This window comes from Armigeres subalbatus, chromosome 2 (genome assembly GCF_024139115.2).
Source record: "Armigeres subalbatus isolate Guangzhou_Male chromosome 2, GZ_Asu_2, whole genome shotgun sequence".
Lineage (NCBI taxonomy): Eukaryota > Metazoa > Arthropoda > Insecta > Diptera > Culicidae > Armigeres > Armigeres subalbatus.
Genome location: NC_085140.1, coordinates 8231189 through 8250154, shown reverse-complemented (window position 1 = coordinate 8250154; position 18966 = coordinate 8231189). Strand labels below are relative to the sequence as shown.

The window sequence follows — 18966 nt, the reverse complement described above, 5'->3', positions numbered from 1 at the left end:
CAGTACACAGAACAACATCGCAAACAATGGCCACTGAAGGCATTCACATAAACGACCTCCCACTGGAACCGCTGGAGCACATCTTTGCCTTCCTACCGTTGGTTGATCGCAAGTCCGCTTCGCTGGTGTGTCACTCGTGGAGCAAAATAGCTTTCAGTCGTCGATTTCTGAGCAACGTGGCGCTCAATCTCCACATGGGTTGGGACCGGTCCAGCCGCAACTACATCCGCCGAAGCACCCGTCGATATCGTAACGTGGTCTATCTGGAAACGCGCTGCAAGTACTGGTGGTTGAGCATGAAAACGTGCAGCGAGTACTTCTTCGGATTTATCATCGAAATTATGGACAAGTTCGGCGACGGTTTGGAGAGCCTGAACTGCATGATCATTTTCACCCAGGAGCAACTGTGGAGCATGATCATTCGAGCGCCAAATCTAAGACAGTTGAACACCGCACTGGATACGAACATTAATCAACGGGAGTTTCACTTCCCTAAAATGAAAAATCTGACAGATTTGGGGTCGTTGTGCAATTTGCTCCAGAGCCAGTGTCTTAATGTGCCGAATTTGACGAAACTGAGTGCTAACTACACTTATCTGTCAGGTGAAACGGAATGGACCACAGTTATCCAAGAACTATCTCCGCAATTGAAAAGTTTGGAATTGCGTTCCACGGATTATTTCATCCCGATCGATACGTTCCAATTTCCAAAAGTGGAAGTACTGGAAGTAGGTGGTAGGATGTGCAGAGCGACCGATCTTACGTTGACGAGGTTCTTTTCTGGGTTTACGTTGTTGAAAGATGTAAAACTGGATTTCGATGTAAGTGAGTTAGTTCTTGATATAATTACTCAGGCTTGCCCCGGAATTGAGAAATTCCATTTCGAAAAAAGCCTTTTCAGTACAACAAATTTGTCAAAATCTTTATCGTACTTGGGACGTCTGAAAGGATTAAAGGTATGTGAAACAAAAAAATGAGGAACACACATTTATTCTAACATTTGTTATCTTTTTGGCAGGTACTAAGTTTTGTCGGAGGAATAAATTCTCCAATCACCTCGGAGTGCAATCCACTGGCAAGTGTTAAACGATTTTCCATGAAAATGTCAAACCGAAACGGAGAGGCAGACGTCATTGAAGGATTCCGCCAGCTGCTACCAAACGTGACCGATATGACTCTAACAGGGTGGCCATCTTTCACCCCCGAGTGTGTGCTGGCCCATGTTTGCAAAAGTTTTCCTAATCTAAAACGATTGACTATTGCTAACAACAGAAATACAATGGATAGTTGTCGACTTGTTGACCTTCGGCGCCTGGAACGGCTGGAAGAGCTCACCCTCAAGGACTTTCTGCTACCGGTGGTTTTCATGCCGCCAAGCATATGCCTGAAGCGATTGAAGTTCGCGGACTGTTACCGGGTCACTGATGCGGATCTGATGCAGCTGGCGGCATTGTATCCAAACCTGAAATATCTTGAGTATCTTACGCCGTCCAGATGCGGAGAAGTGACGTCTTGCGGCATAGACGGATTCCGATCGCGACTAGAGAACTGTGTGGTACACTGCGATCAATCAAGGCGGTAAATCTCACGTTTGTTTTAAACGTTAAGAAAAGTAAGGACACAATATTGCATATAATTCAAGATAGTCGCTTCCCGAATTGTAAATTTAATCTCTATGTCCATACGATACATTGTAAAATATCTACATTTTAGTCATAATCTACACAAAATATCAAAAAGTCTAGTATGGCAACACGGACACGGACCATGTGATATTAAAATGTGAGCAATCGGATAATTTAAAATCAACGCCAGGAATGCATAATTTAAATTATCTGATTTCAATAAAGTGCTAATCAAGTTAAATGGCATGATCAAATAACAATCATGAACCCACAAATATCGTTGCGTCAACATTATTCCTGTTGTTCGTTCGTAAACAGTCCCAAGCTTAGAATAAACCGGTTGAATCTAGAATTGTGTCATCCACACTGTCCCACACGGATGAGCCGAGCATGCATTTCATCCCAGAGTGCATCCCAACCGCGAGTTCGGTGCAGATGCTTATGCAATTTGTTTTCCTTTAGTCGACAATATTGCACTCGGCGTGGATTTACAAAGTAGCAACATCAACGGTGTTCTCTTCTTTAACCCTTTCGAGGATGGTGGATTTCTGTAGGATTTAAAAATTGTCATATTTGTATAAAGTCATGTGATAAACGAGGTGAGGTACGAGCTGCCCATAAACAATCATGATTGATATGCTAATCGGTTTTTGAAGGGACTTATGACCCAGCTAGAATGGCGTTTTGACTCATGTTTTTGCCGCTGCGCTCACCATCATAGACGGGCCTTTATCCAACATCCAACGTCTTCCGGTCAGTAATCCGGCCGCTATGCGGTTCCTATTGTTTTCTGCGTCTAATATTTACTCGTTTCCATCGTATGTGCATTCGATCTTTCCTCTAATGACATCCAGACCAGATGCATACTTATATACGACGGAACTAGCAAGTAAGTCCAGCAAGGTAACTTTATTTTCTGTCGCACGAAAAAAATGTATCTTCGCCCGATCTTTAAATCCGCAAAAAAACCTGCACAAGAAGTCTTTTTTGGGAGTTTCGTATTGGAAGAAATGTGCCATTCCTCTCTGTTTAATGTACAAGTAGTTCGTATACTTATATATCCCAACATATAAACCATAACAATAAATTAAGTTGCTATAAAATTAAATAAAAATTGAGAAAATAAACTAGTTTGGCTGCATTTTTTTATTTCACTGGTTTCAAACACCATTTCTGATTCGATTTAGTTGTATTAATCGGGAGGCTTCCCATAGTTGGCTTTAAAGCTGAATTGTAGTTGAAATAAATATATTAATAATAATTTGTTAAATAGGGGGAAAGACGGCTTTGGCAGGTTTTGTTCTATTATTGTCAGGGGGGTTTTTGTCGACCAAATTTTATGAAATTTGGCCACAATATTCTTTGATATGCAAAGAATGTTTAGGCCAAACTTGAGCATAATCAGTCATAAAAAAACCCCCTGCCAATCATAGAACAAAACCTGCCAAAGCCGTCTTTCTAGAACTGACCGCCGCACACGCGATCAGCCCGGTGGCGGATTGGATGAACGCTAGAGGCCTGGAGCTCGTTCAACTTAAGACGGAGGTGGTTATGAGCTTGAGCTTGAGCTTGATTGACTGCCCGTAGTTGCTACTCCATTATGACCAGATCAGCTGTTCTTGTACAGAGAACCAACAGATGTTTGCTTGGGACTAGCACTCATCTTCAATGTACAAGTACTGGTGATCTCATTTGTTAGGTCATACTGACGCCTGCCACGTCAGAGTGCAAGTCAATGTAGGGAAGGGGGAGGAAATGATGATGACTCGCCCACTGCAAGCCGAATATACCTCTGCACTTGCCACGAGATCATACGGAATTTATTGGAATTTTTGGGTTAGGTTCGAGAGGCAGAGGATCCGTCTTGGTTAACGAGCTGCCAATGAGAAAGCATTTGATGGATTTTCTAAATTGGATGAAGGGAAACGAGCTTTTTTGGTTCATTTCCAATTCTAGCAGCTACTGCTAGAATAGTCAAGTTGAAGGTATAGGATAGAAATGGAAACGGTATGAAAGTCCATTTCCAGTTCTAGCGATTGCTAGAACATGAAAAATATAGAGAAAGATACAAAGTAGGAGAATGGAACGGACCTGGGATTGAACCCACGACCTCCTGCATATGAGGCAGTAGCCATATGATTACCAAGTCGGTTCAACATGCAGTGATTCATGTGGGTGAAGTCACGATCGCATCAAAGCGGAGTTTTAGGCTCCTTGGGGTCGTAATAGACGACAAGCTGACCTTCGCCAGCCATGTCGACTGCTGTTACAGCATTATCGAGGATGATGTCCAACAGTTCCAAGGTGTGTGCCAGTAGACGTAGGCTACTGGCAGGCGTTGCCGTATCTATTCTTAGGTACGGCGGCCCGTCCTGGGCGAGAGCTCTGGGGGTATCCAGTTACCTGCGGAAGCTGGAGAGCACGTACCGCTTGATGTGTCTCAGAGTGATATCTGCCTACCGCACGATATCACACGACGCAGCCTGCGTGATTGCGAGCATAATGCCAGTCGGGCTGGTCATCCGGGAAGACGAGCAGTGTTTCGAGCTACGTGGCACCAGAGGAGCCCACGAACGCACCAGGGTGACTTCAGTTGCCAGATGGCAGCGCGAGTGGGATAACTCCTAAAGGTAGGTGGACCCACCGGCTGATACCTAACATATCGAGTCGGGTGGGGAGACCCCATGGGGAAGTTCACTTCCATCCCCAATTCCTGTCAGGCCATGACTGCTACCGGAACTACCTCCATAGCATTGGGCACGCGGAGAGCCCCGTCTGCCCTGACTGCCCAGGTGTGGATGAAACTGCAGAGCACATACTGTTCGTATGTCCTCGTTTCGACGTCGAAAGAAGAGCTATGCTAGACGTTTGCGGTCGGGAAACAACCCCGGATACCCTTATCCAGAGGATGTGCGAAACGGTGGAGAAGGGGAACGCAGTTTCGACTGCAACCACTCAGATTGCCTGCAGCTTGCAGAGAATCTGGCGCGCCGAGCAGCAGGCGACAAGCATGACTAACTTGTGATTGGTTAGTTAGAGCGAAAACAGGTTTGCACCTGTCGAGGTAAGAGTGTCACAGCGGGTGGCAACCGCAGTCGTCACCACGAGGCATGGCAGAAGAGTGAGCACACAGGTGTTAGTATGGACTGCACATGGTAGAAGGGTCGTACCGTGGAACTGTTGGTACCTATCGCTATCAACACCTCGAGGCATGGCAGAGGAGAGTAGAGTGAGCACCCAGGTCAGCCTCGCATCGCATGTCATAAGTGAGAACCTAAGTAAGTCCTACAGGGTGTGTCAGAGCGTGTGTCAGGAGGAGTGGCAGGGTGTGCTAGAGTGAGCACCCAAATAAGTCAGACCCCTGAAACGGCTGTCATCTGCATACAATGCGAATGAAGCCGAAAACTTGGTGCTAGCTGTCAAGTTGTGGCTTTAAGCACGGCACACAGTGACGCATGCGGCAATATCGCTCGAGGGCGAATTAAAAAAATAAACAGTTTTTTATTTTAGACTGTTGTTGAAAGGAAAAGCGCACCATCTAAAATATGTTTTTAAGTTTTATTGCAATTATTTTTAGAACAGATTCGTTCATTTCAGATACACCTAGCGTAAAAGTTATCCGCACAGTCTTTGTCACAATAACTGATACCCATGTCGATATCTAAATAGTTTGATAGATGTCTGAAAATATTTGTCAATGTGACAAAGAGTTGGCTACGGGCTTATTAACATTAAAAAGCGTTTAATTCTTAATGCATTTTTCTGTTTGAAACCAATATTCGCAAATGGAAAAATAAAGCTGTAAACCAATTGACCTTTCCTGTCAACATTTTTTCTGTAGGCATGTGAAAAATGGGACGTTTAAGTTTATGATATGTATTAGTACGGAAATCTAAATAACTTTCTAAAAATCGCCAAAAATTGCAAAAAAATCTTTTGTGATCTTTGGTAGCGACATGCTTTATTTGAGTGCAAATTAATTACGAAACTTCTTATTAACGGTAAGCGGCGACAGAATTTTCCAGTGTTTCTATTATTCGGCCATTTTACTTAATGTTATAAAACAACTAAGAAGTTTTTCTGGTTTTCTAGAACAAATTTTTAGATTTCATTTAGTCAGCTCGAAGAACTGACAATTTGTAGACGGTTCTTGAGATTAACTCACAATTGACAAAAATACAAATGTTACACATTTGCAATATGGGCAATATAGTAAGGTTTCTCTTCAGCAAAAACTAACTAATCTCAGCTCCATGGTAATTAGCAGTTCGATGTAATCTTTTTAATCTCCTGACTTTTACGCTAAGTCCAGTATGCTTAAAGAAACTATGTAGTATTCTGTCAACACTCAAATGGTCCAGTTTAAAGCAAAAATGTATCTACAATGCGATATCCACTTCCAGTTGGATCAGATCAAATGCAAAGAAAAAAGATTTTCCTTAGTAATACATAGACACGGTTCTAACAGTTTTCCGAAAAACAAATGTCGATGACTTGTAAGATGACTAAGTAGAATAATTTATCTTAGTTTGGACGCTCTTCTGGACCCACATTATAGTGAGCTCAAGTTTGTAACAAAAGAGTTTATGCGTCAAGATCCAATAGATCAATTAATTTCGTCAACTGAAAGTAGGTGTATTAGACGCTGTCTTATATCTGACAGTGACAGTTCAATAATTATCGAATAACCCTGCTTGCAAGCAAGATTACTTTCGATAGATTTATGTTTTAATGGTTTTGCTGGGTAGCCTCAGCCTTTTTCAAGACCGGGCGTTTTTAAAACCTTCGAACTGGCACTTTTAAGTTTAATTCGATAAATGATATTTCTCAAAGGACCTTAGCCGGCGCTGAATATAAACATAATGTGAAACAATATTAAATTTCCGGTTTAGGTATCCCTAAATTGTCAAAATCGGATGATAATTGACAGAGTTACAATATATTAATTAAATTTCACCCAAAATTTGCTTGTCACAGTAATTTGGTCATGTACAGCATTTTACTAGTGCTAATGGTCGCCACAATTGAACTCAAATTTTGGTAGGGTAGAAACAGTTTGAAGTTTGGCTTGTGTCGTTTGATAAGTTTCCATCATCATAATGCTTAATTCGTGATGATGGTGGTCGCTGCGATGTCAAACGACATGAGCCTAACGTCAAATAGACTGCACCGTACGGTAAAATGCTTAATAAATGACGAAAACAGAACAATATAAGTTATTGAAATTAAAATTTTTACGGTTGAAATCATTTTGCGATAATTGAATACTCGCGCGAAATGAAACCGGTACAATATGAACTGAGCTTTAAACTTCATAAACAGCACTAGCGCCACGCCAACAAACGGTGGCTTCAAGAATTAGTGCTTGTTTCACGGGGTTGAAATAAGTCTCAGATTGGTGTGCTAGAGCGTAAATCAGGTTGTAGGGTGAGCATCCAAGTTAGTCTCACATGGTGCGTAAAGGGTGAGCTCGATTCACATGATATGTCAGTGGTGAGGCTCATATGGTGCGTCAGAAAGAGTGTCAGGGTGTGTCAGAGGGTATATTAGAGAGAGCACTCGCGTAAGCCTCATACGGGATGAGTGCCCGTATGAGCGTGAATGAGCGAGTACATTAAGTACTGCCTATCCCTCAGAAGTAATTCTGGGAGGCAGTTCCTGGGGGAACCAAGGTATTAGTAGAGAGGGTAACTCAAGTTACTTTCCGTTGCTTTGGTGGATTAGTGGGTCCGGCGTTCCGTCAACCTCACTCCCTGAATGATGGTTTCAGGTGTCGGTTTGCAGATTTGACTTCATCCCTCTATAAAAAAAAACAACCAGAGAATGCATGATTTTATGACAATCTTGCATGAATTCCATGTACAGATCGCATTAGGCTGCGGCCCATGCACAATGTGCATATTGCATTAAGTCAATATAGCAAGCCATTGCATTAGGTTTTTGGTCACGAGAAAAAAGAACTTGGTATATGTTTGTGTCTACATATAATCTATTTTTAAACTTCCGTTGAAGAACAATTCTTTGTATATTTCGTCAGGCTTATTTGCTTACAAAAAAATTGGACGAAGTCGAGAATTGAACCCAAGCCCTACACCAAGCCTAGCGCTATTCGACTGACGCGCTATCTATCTGGGCTATACACCAGATGAGAGAAGCATTGATAGAAGACTATCATAATCCCCGTTTTGTATTATATGAATGAGATAATTATCATATAATCACAAGTAGAAGGGTAATAGAGATAGGAAAGTGTGGCCTTAGTTTAATTGACACTATGTTTATCTGCGTACTTTTCCGCCATCAACTTGAACGGAGTCGGTAAGATTGTGTGAGTCGAAGTTATACTGCTGAACACGATGTATACATTTGCTGCTGGAGGAACCAACGAGAGCCGCTTAGATGTATTGATCGGAATCAAACAAACCGATTCAATGCAATGAGCTGGAGTAACAAATAAAACATTCTCTGAGCGGTTTACATGCGAGATTTGATACACAATGCCTAATGCAAAGAATGTCACAACTTTTTGTTGACAAGCGGTGACAACCACTATTACCTATTTCGCATGTAAAAATATCTACAACACACGTGGCAACACCGGAGCTACGATCTTACCCACAGATAGACCAGCTGATCATCGGACTGCATTTCTCGGGCGTTATAGATATAAGATCCTTCAGAGGCCCGAATATTGACTCGGGTTCATTCATTTATTTAGTTAACATCTAAACAGATAACACTGAATCAACAATTTGACGCCACAATGCACGGTTCGAGGCCGCATCTCTCCATCCTCGGATACGCCCCACGCTCGCCAAGTCGTTCTGCACCTGGTCTGCCCATCTCGCTCGCTGCGCTCCACGCCGTCTCGTACCTGCCGGATCGGAGGCGAACACCATCTTCGCAGGGTTGCTGTCCGGCATTCTTGCAACATGTCCTGCCCATCGTACCCTTCCGGCTTTAGCTACCTTCTGGATACTGGGTTCGCCGTAGAGTTGGGCGAGCTCATGGTTCATTCTTCGCCGCCACACACCGTCTTCTTGCACACCGCCAAAGATGGTCCTAAGCACCCGTCTCTCGAATACTCCGAGTGCTTGCAAGTCCTCCTCGAGCATTGTCCATGTTTCATGTCCGTAGAGGACAACCGGTCTTATGAGCGTCTTGTACATGACACATTTGGTGCGGTGGCGAATCTTTTTCGACCGCAGTTTCTCGGGTTAAAGGCCCTAAATGAGTTGAAAAACAACAAAACTGTTAGGAAGGACGAAATCCCGATCGAGCTTCTCAAACCTGAAAGTATTGGAGGATGAAGAATCGCCTACCGGGTGGTTGAATAGCCTCATATGCCCGATATATTAGAAAATGCGCAGACTAGAGCGTCTTCTGAACTCGATGTATAAAATTCTATCGCGTATTTTGTTTAATATATTGAGACCGTTGGAGGAATCCTTAGTCAGCGAATATGCAGCAAGCAGGTTTTCGTGAGGGCCGATCAACGCAGATCAAATGCTTGGCATGCGAATGATAGGTATATGGCTCAAACCTTAGCCTATTATGCTGTGGTTGAGCACATTTATCGATTTAAATATTCAAATTTCCAAATGTGTTTCCATTCGAATGCCAAACGTGATACAATTCAAATACCAAATAAGATCCCATTCGAGTCCCAAATTTGATTCCATTCGGATCCCCAATGTGATTCCATTCGAATACTAAAAATAATTCCATTCGGCCCTGAACAGAGCCTAATAACTAAACGAGCAAATGTTGCTCCTACCCAAAATTTTGTTTCTGAAAATCTATATAAATAAATCTATGAATTTGTACAAATAATGAATTTTCTATTCATTCCCCAACGGAGAATAGCGATCAGGCAGAAGGTGCAGGTGCTTTCGATTTTTATTTTCATACTGAACAATTACATGTACACCCAGGCTTTTTACACGGTTAAGTCGTTTAAGACCAGGGATTGAACTTATCATTTCATTATCATTTAGTATTCACCCAATAACTCATTCCAGAAGCGGAATTCTGAAAAGTGTTGTATGGTGGACTTCTAGCGCTATTTCCCATCTACAACTTTGCCTAAGGGTGCATTGCTCTATGTGCAATATTTACTGCGTAAAACGCTAGTTTCACTTAATATACTAAATGATAATAAGTGTTATTATCATTTAGTATATTAAATGATTTTAGCCTTTTAAGATCTTCAGCGTCAATGAAATAATGAGTTAACCCCACGAAAAAATTCACAAAAAATTAATAAATTCCAACCGCATAAAAAAAAATCTGGGTGATTGATGCAATAATCAATGCAATAATGAAGCTCTTTAGGTCGGTATTAAATTCTTTCAAAAATTGTAATTGGACATCGTTTTAATGGACGCAAAGGGTAAGAAAGATGGATTATTTAACTTTTCAACAGTTTATAATGTACAGATCGACATTATAACTATTTTATATCGTCAAACATATTTTTTTCTGTAAATTTGGAAAACTCTCATTCATAGATACCTTATTTGGTTTTAGAAGCGAAGTGATTTATTTTCCACTGATCTTGCTTTATTTATTTTGATTTACAGTGATTTGTTTCAATTCTATATATGAATGGCTATGAACAAGCTAAAACAAATTATTTATAAATTAATTACACTGAACACCTTTTAATTTATTGATTTCTCCTGAGGTAGATGAACTTCGGTCCATTACAGTAATTCGCATAGGGGCCATACCATATTACGTAAGCACTTATGGGGGAGGGGGGTCGGTCAATATCTTACGCTCCATATAAATAAAAAATCATTTGTATGAAAAAAAATCTTACAAGGGGGAGGGGGGGTCGAAAAACCCAGAAAAATAGCTTACGTAATAAGTGTACGACCCCATACACACTTTTACTCAGACAAACTCTTGCTTCACATTAATTTTTAAACTTCTCGAAGTATGCAGCGAGTTAATCAGCATCGAGGAACATTGTCAATTCGGTATATAACGAACATCATAATTCGCCCCGACCATGAGCTTCCAAGAAAAATATCCTATTTTAGGTCGCTGAGAAAAACCATGTCCAAAGGGTTGAATTTCTCCCTTGTTTACTGTTTTACAAGATTGCAGTAATGATTGTGCTGATAACGAGGATCGCAGTCGGTGGAAGTACTTTTCACTGCTAGCCCGTCCATCATTACAGCAGAAGTTCAAAAAAATGCAGGAGCGATTCCAATCTGCGTCGTTCTACTGCAGTAAACAAGGAAATCGCATGCCACAAGGTCATAATTTTTCCTGTCTCCGAACGACGACTCTCACTAGCTGTTCGGATAGTGCTTCCAACTTACATGGCCGGTGCTGTTGTTGTCGTTGCACTGGAGCGGGAGGCACGGCGCCGACGATCTAGATTCAACCGCACGAATCTGACCGATATCCGCCGGCGCCTACGTTCGGTGCTGATTGCAGGAGGGTAGGTAACCGTGCTACACATCAACCACAAGTGGAGCACGCGGTGGAAAATGAGCGCAACTTTTACCAACAAATTGCCTTGTTCGTTCAAATGGCAAACGACCATGACACAAATGTATCAGCTCTAATCGCGCTTGAAAAGGGGATTTCCTGCCCTGTGCTATCGTGACTGTGATTACCGTCGCTCCACTGGAGAGTATTCGCCTGGGAGCCACTGTGAAACGGCGATGTTTGCTCTACTGGAGAGCGCCGGCGATCAACTCCGGATTAGAACAATGATAGTTAAGTAATCAGACTTTCAAGGCGAAACATTCATCACGACGACCTATTCCGAACGGACAAAGACATTCGCTCAACATTAAATCTAAAACGGTGAACAAGGAACTGCCCGGAGTTACTAACCTACTGGAGCACGATTGAGCATTGTTTGTCCTTCCAGTTGCCTTTGCGAGTCATACGATTGCGTCGATTGTATTCTAATCATGTCTAACGACTAGAAGTATGTAACTTGATCCTGACGCAGCAGTCAGTGTAGAATGCACAACGATGCAATATAGTGGGTACGGTGCAACAACCCATAGTTGGGTCGGAAAAAAATGCGCATCAACTGAATGTTTTCCTTTCAGCATGGGACTGGCCGTTATATTTACTCACATCACACTTTTTCAAACCGTATCGTAAGCTTTCCGTTGCAACGTAATCCGAAAGTGTGCGACAGATTGGCGGGCTTGCGTTCGTATGCGCGGCTGTGCAAATATTTGATCGTGGTAATGGCAGATAACTGGGAATGGTGTAATAAAATTAATTGCAAAATAAAAAAAAGTCGCGTTCTTTGTTGAAATTGTTTCACCGTGTGGACATGAATTTATTCTTTGCAAGTCATGGACTGAAGTGCATAAGGCGGCACATATCAGTTGTTGGCGATAAGGCTAACACACAATGAACCCATTGGTGAATATAAAATTTACTACATGACTTTTTAGAACACTTCAGTCGTTTGCTTATTGAAAGATGGCAATTGTTGGACAGCTCTATAGATACAACCACGACACACAAATAGAATGTATGCTTAATAGAATTACTTTCACGTTATGCGATGCACGAATTGCATTGCGCCTTAGATTATACGTTGTTCACGTTTTCAAAGCAAGTTATTTTACTATTCATTGTAATGTCATATTGGCGATAAAAAGCACTGTTTGACACAAGATCCAATTTCAAACTCGCAAAATAACCCATTATGCGAGAAAAAATATGAACAAACTGACTAATTTCGCACTGCAATGCGATTTTAATGAAATTGATATCCATAGGCTTTTTTATTTTTGAATTCTTATGCAATGTGTAGATTTCCGCGAAAAGCTAACAGTACGCCAAAATGTTGGGTTTCTCTTGATTGTTTTTTCTAATTACATAAAATGCTTTTGAACAAAACCGCGATTAGCATGAGCAATTCGCACAAATTCGTAGTTGGTACAAGCCAAGACTATTGTATGAGAGTAGCATCACTTTTATCCGTTACCACAGATATTGATTTGGGACTAACCACTATCTTTTAAAAGGAAGCATTGCACTATCCAATAGTCGAGATCTGTCCTGGTCACGTCCTTGCGAATGCTGAGGAAGGGGAAGGATGATTAGTTGGGCACCTACTTAAGAAAGATGCAGAGAAGACGACATCTTATAGGTGCCACGGGAGGTTTTGGAATTGTGTGAAAGGTTATAACAGTAGGAATCGTTTTGGTAGAACGTGAAACACAGAAAGAACTAAGATAGAAATGCAAAGTAGGAAAGGGACGAGCCCGAAATTGAACCCACGACCTCCTGCTTATAAGGCAGAAGCGGTAGCCACTAGACCACCGAGCTCGTTATGCAATGTGTAGATATCCGCAAAAAGCTAAAAGAACGTTAAGATGTTGGGTTTCTCATGATTTTTTCTCCCATTAGATAAAATACTTTTGAACATACCGCGATATTTCAAAATTCAACGCTCTTTATACGAATCAACAAAACTTGTTTTACATTAGGCAAAACATCCTTTCGCATAAAAACAATAAAGAATGATTTATAAAAAACGACCCGTAAATAACACCTGAATGTTTCGTAAAACGCTACCATAAAACCATAGAATAGTGCGGGGAGCCCCATAAAGAATAATTTTAAGATCCATAACTAAGGACTGTATCGAAAATAAATTATCCACTTTCAAAGTGTTACAACACAGAAACTCATTACTATGTCTGAAACTTGATTATGCATATGTACAACATGTGATAGATTTAGTTCGGAAAAGGTATTGGAGGGTAACCGCCCCTTCGGTGGGGTTTGATCCCACGACCCCAGTTCGCATGACAGGTGCTTTCCCTACTAAGCTACGAAGAACCGGCTGTTCGGCCACATTGAGAGTTGACGTAAAGTCAATGTCAACTTCTCTCCCCGAACAGCCAAGATAGCTGTGTGGTGTCGGCAGCCAGTTATCTGGCTAAGAATAACGCTACGGATTGCCTGTTCCGGTGGTAGAAGTCCACCATACAGGTGACCCCAAATTCTTGGTGTGATGCGGCTTTATGCTTACCGTGCCTACGAATGAATGGTTAGGGGGTCTAAAAAGAACCTAACCGCTAACGGAGCCTGTGAAGCACCAGGGCACCCTTCACAGTATCTAGCCCTTACTGCGCTATCCGGAGCTATGGCGTAGTTGACTTTTGCTTCTCCGAAATAATCGGCTACTCTTATTCAATCTCAACTTGAGGTCAAATAAGGGTGGGATTATGAGCATGTTTTTATTTAGTTTTTCAACAAATTGTCACCTATATGGATTCGCTTTATGCGTTATACACATTGTACTCTGTGTTTCGTCTTTGACTTTCCTGATAAGATACCAATTTGGTTTCATCGTTGCTGTTCATATTAATGCTGAAGTTGTGGAGTGCATTATCTTAATTTGCAATGGCTTCAGTTAAGATAGCTCAAATCAATCTTCAGCATAAAAGAACAGCAACGATTAATCTTTGTAGACTCATGCAAAATGGCAAATCCCAAGTGGCTTTGGTGCAGGAACCCTATTTTCGCAAGGGTAGCTTCTACATAGGTAACCTAGTGAACCCGGTTTTTGCTGCTTTCAGTAAAGAAATGGCAAACTCTCGATCAATGCCGCGTGCATGTGTGCTTGTTAACAATGCTATTATTGCTACACTTATCTCTGAACTAACAACCAGAGATGTACATATGTGTTGTCACAATTGATGCAACTGGCGGAACCCCCGTCAGGAAATACGTCTATTGTTCGGTTTATTTACCACATGATGAACCATTCCCTACGGATGCTTTCAAACGAGTTGTCATATATTGCACTTCAAAAACGTCTTTCGCTAATTGTCGGCAGTGATGCTAATGCTCATCACATCATCTGGGGTAGCTCGGATATCAATCTGAGAGGCTCCAGCTTGATGGAATACTTAAGTAGTACCGAACTTAGTTTACTTAACATAGGCAATCGCCCAACCTTTATGGTATCTAATAGAGCAGAAGTGTTAGACATAACCCTTTGCTCCAATAGAATCAGTCACGAATTGACGAATTGGCATGTGTCAGATGAGGAATCGATATCTGACCATCGCTACATCTACTTTGATCATTTGAATGTTACTTCGCAGACCTTGCGTTTTAGAAATCATCGTTCAACAAACTGGGATCTTTACACAGAGTTGCTCTCTACCAAATTTCATGGATATCTACCTTCTATAGAAACTCCTACCGACTTGGATGATGCAGTTGATACTACAACGTTGCACATCGTGGAAGCTTTCGAAGAAGCTTGCCCTTTACGTTCTGTAAAAACCTCAAGAGGAACCCCTTGGTGGAATTCCGATTTGGCTAAGCTAAGGAAGCAGTGCAGAAGGAGTTGGAACAGACGCCATTCAGCAGGGACGGATTCTTTCAAGTTGGCTCGCAAAGCTTACAAGAAGGCTCTACGATCTGCTGAACGATCCGGCTGGAAAAACCTTTGTGCAAATGTTTCCAATTTGAGTGAAGCCAGTCGATTGAATAAAATTCTTGCGAGATCCAAGGATTTCCAAGTTGGCGAAATTCGCAAGCCAAATGGCGACTACACTTCTTCTGATGAAGAATCGTTAGAGCACTTATTTGATACGCACTTCCCTGGATGTGTCGATATAACATCTTCGGATGATCCTGATGTCTTTTCATGTAGCTATGGGTCTTGGGCTCAAGCACGTAGAATCATAACTACTGAATCGATTCAATGGGCACTTAACAGTTTTGCTCCCTACAAATCTCCACTTCAGAAAGGTTTTGAACATATCAAACATGTTTTGAAAAAGCTTTTAGTATGCAGTTTTGCTACTGGGTATATTCCCATATCCTGGCGGGATGTCACTGTAAAGTTTATCCCAAAAGGAGGACGTGCTTCGTATGAAGAAGCGAAGAGTTTTAGACCCATCAGTCTGACCTCATTTCTTCTGAAATGCTTAGAACGTATTATCGATCATCACATTCGTGATGACTGTTTGGCAAACATGCCTCTCCATGTTAATCAACATGCTTACCAATCTGGAAAGTCCACCGTGACTCTTCTACACAAGGTTGTGTACGATATCGAGAAAGCATTCGCTCCAAAGCAATCGTGCTTGGGTGCTTTCTTAGATATTGAAGGTGCTTTCGACAACGTGTCTTTCGATGCAATATTGGAAGCCGCACGTTGTCATGGGCTACCTAATATTATTACCAAATGGATTCACCAGATGCTTAAAACCGACATCTCTACTCGACATTACGTCAAGCAGCGATTAGGAAATTAAGTGTCTGCGGATGCCCTCAAGGGTGAGTATTATCTCCACTTTTGTGGAATCTCGTTGCAGATACGCTATTGAGGTTACTCAATAATGGCGGTTTTCCTACCTATGGATTTGCCGACGACTATCTTACATTGATAGTGGGTTTGTGCATTACTACCTTATTCAACCTGATGCAAAATGCCCTTCAGGTAGTTGAAAGTTGGTGTCGCCAATATGGCCTTTCGGTCAATCCGAATAAAACATCTATTGTTCTTTTCACGGAAAAACGTAATCGTAATGGTATTCGTCCATTACATCTTTTTGGTTCTGAAATCAATGTAACTGATCAAGTAAAGTATGTGGGTCTAATTTTGGATTCAAAGCTTTCCTGGACTCCTAACATTGAGTTCAGAATCAAAAGGCGTGTATGGCTTTCGGCCAATGCCGACGAACCTTTGGTAAAACTTGGGGTCTTAAACCCAAATATATCAAATGGATTTACACAACAGTTGTACGACCAATTTTGGCTTATGGATGTCTTGTGTGGTGGCAAAAGGGGGAAATGAGGACAATTCAGTCTAAATTAGGCCATCTTCAAAGGATGTGCCTAATGGCAATGACTGGTGAGTTCTCTTCAAATCCCACGGCTGCTATCGAAGTTCTCTTCGACGTGGCCCCACTACAAATACATCTCAAACAAGAAGCATTTTCTTGTACTTACCGACTATGGGTTCTCGGTTTTATGGAAGAGAATCCTGTAAACCGCAGTTCTACACACACTTCGTTGTTACCGCTTATGGTTAATTGGGACAAAATTTTCCTTGCTCCAAGTGATCTCACACACGTTAGTAGTTTTCCTTATAGGACATTTTCAACACAATTCCCCTCGCGGGATGAGTGGACATCTGGCTATTTGGAGAGAAGTATGTCGGACAGCATTGTTTGTTACACTGACGGCTCCCTCCTCGAAGGTAGAGCAGGTGCAGGCGTCTATTCGCGTGAGCTGAGATTGGAACAGTCACACTCACTGGGTACACACTGCACTGTCTTTCAGGCGGAAATATTTGCCATCATGTGTGGAGTGCAATCTGCACTGCAGCAACGCATTATGGGCAAAGTAATATACTTCTGTTCAGATAGCCAAGCAGCTATTAAAGCTCTCGCCTCGGCCAACTCAAGGTCGAAGTTAGTAATCGCATGTCGAACTCAAATTGAGGAACTGAATTCAGTTAATACTTTACACCTTATATGGGTACCTGGCCATTCTTCCATAGCTGGAAACGAATTGGCTGATGAGTTAGCTCGTAATGGAGCATCGCATAACTTTATTGGTCCTGAGCCAGCTATTCCAATATCCAAGTGTTGGGTGAAGCTTTTGATCAACTCTTGGGCTGTCACTCAGCACAAATGGCATTGGAGTAGTCTGGATTCATGTCATCAAACAAAATTGTACATCCGGGAGCCATCTCCGGTAGTAGCAAGCTATTTAGCTAATCTGTCTAAACAGAATTGCAGTGTCTTAGTCAAGGCCTTGACAGGTCACTGCCGACTGAACTATCACATGGCAAATATTCAACGCGTTGAATCATCTGTTTGTGATAGTTGTGAATCCGATTATGGAACTTCTTATCATCTAATATGTAACTGCCCAGTCTATGCACAATTGCGCTTCCAAATATTTGGTAAACACTTACTTAGTGAAATTGACTTCAGAAACCTGAACCTTCAGAGTATTTTGTTGTTCATAACCCGTTGTGGTAAGGAGCTATAAGCTCTTGTACGCTAATGCGTTGTATGCCCTCTTCAAGGGCCCTTTTCCAAACATTCCCTTTGTTCTCCCATCCACATTCCTTTCCTTTTGTTCACTTCCTTTTCCGTCAGGTGTGTGATGAAAAAGGCTGTGAAGGCGATGGCACAAATCTCCCAAATTGAGGTGAACGTGCCCCTGGAGCCGACGTTCTGATACCTGATACCTGATACCTGTCATGCGAACTGGGGTCGTGGGATCAAACCCCACCGAAGGGGCGGTTACCCTCCAATACCTTTTCCGAACTAAATCTATCACATGTTGTACATATGCATAATCAAGTTTCAGACATAGTAATTAATTTCCACTCCGGGTGGCTTAATACCCGGCATATAGGCAATTAACTTTGAATGTACTGATCTCGAGTGGCGATCTCTCTTCGCTTGTGTGGTCGTGTTGGGATCTGACGACCAAACTGGCACAACCTCACACAACCCTACTTCATTGAGCGCCGTTGCTGATGAAGCAAGTGTGTAGGAGCCGGACAATACTAAATACTCATCCTACTTGGTTGACATTGTGTACAAAAATACATTTGAGAGAGTTAGTTCTGAAAATGTATTGCGAGAGATCGGCTGGTACCTGGTGCTGGGAATTTGGTTTCATCAGTACCCGCTAAGCTGCGGTGGACGACGGAGGTCCTTCGTAGCTTAGTAGGGAAAGCACCTGTCATGCGAACTGGGGTCGTGGGATCAAACCCCACCGAAGGGGCGGTTACCCTTTTCCGAACTAAATCTATCACATGTTGTACATATGCATAATCAAGCTTCAGACATAGTAATTAATTTCCACACCGGGTGGCTTAATACCCGGCATATAGGCAATTAACTTTGAATGTACTGACAGAAACTCATGCCGTTATTGGTTTGTTTTACCCTGCATTCGATGTATTCTAATGTTAAGTTTCAAATCAGATTTTTTTGTTTGTTGAAAATTTGTTGTTTCCGTGAAGTGATATTAAAAGTTTTGGACACATGGCTCCGTAAAAAGGGTATCGAGATGGATAATTTGACCAAGCGTTTCGCTATCCACTCCCAAAGGTAAAAATTCATGGTCAACAAGCTTGGGGAATACTACACGTTCGCTAATTTGTACCAAAAAGTAATCATTTTATGAAACGAAGCAATTTTATGCCGATTTGTGGCCAGGAGAAAAAGCTTGAATAAATGTTGGAATAGTGCAATATTTATTCAGTATTATATTTTTTCATTATATTTAACATACAGAGTTACCATATGTTGCTAGACAAATTTTATTAAATTTTTAAAATACATCCGATTTTATT

The 18966-nt window shown here is 41.8% G+C and overlaps 2 protein-coding genes across 2 annotated transcripts in view; one reads left to right on the top strand and one right to left on the bottom strand.

The window, feature by feature from the left end:
• The window catches only part of LOC134217634 (autophagy-related protein 13 homolog), a 169722-nt gene that overhangs the window by 139833 nt on the left and 10923 nt on the right, over window positions 1-18966 (bottom strand). The window lies entirely within an intron of this gene.
• Window positions 4-2756, top strand: LOC134214005 (uncharacterized). Its single transcript, XM_062693450.1, has 2 exons — window positions 4-956; window positions 1019-2756. Exons 1-2 carry the CDS (start codon window positions 27-29, stop codon window positions 1580-1582), a joined length of 1494 nt encoding a protein of 497 aa, XP_062549434.1. The 5' UTR covers window positions 4-26; the 3' UTR covers window positions 1583-2756.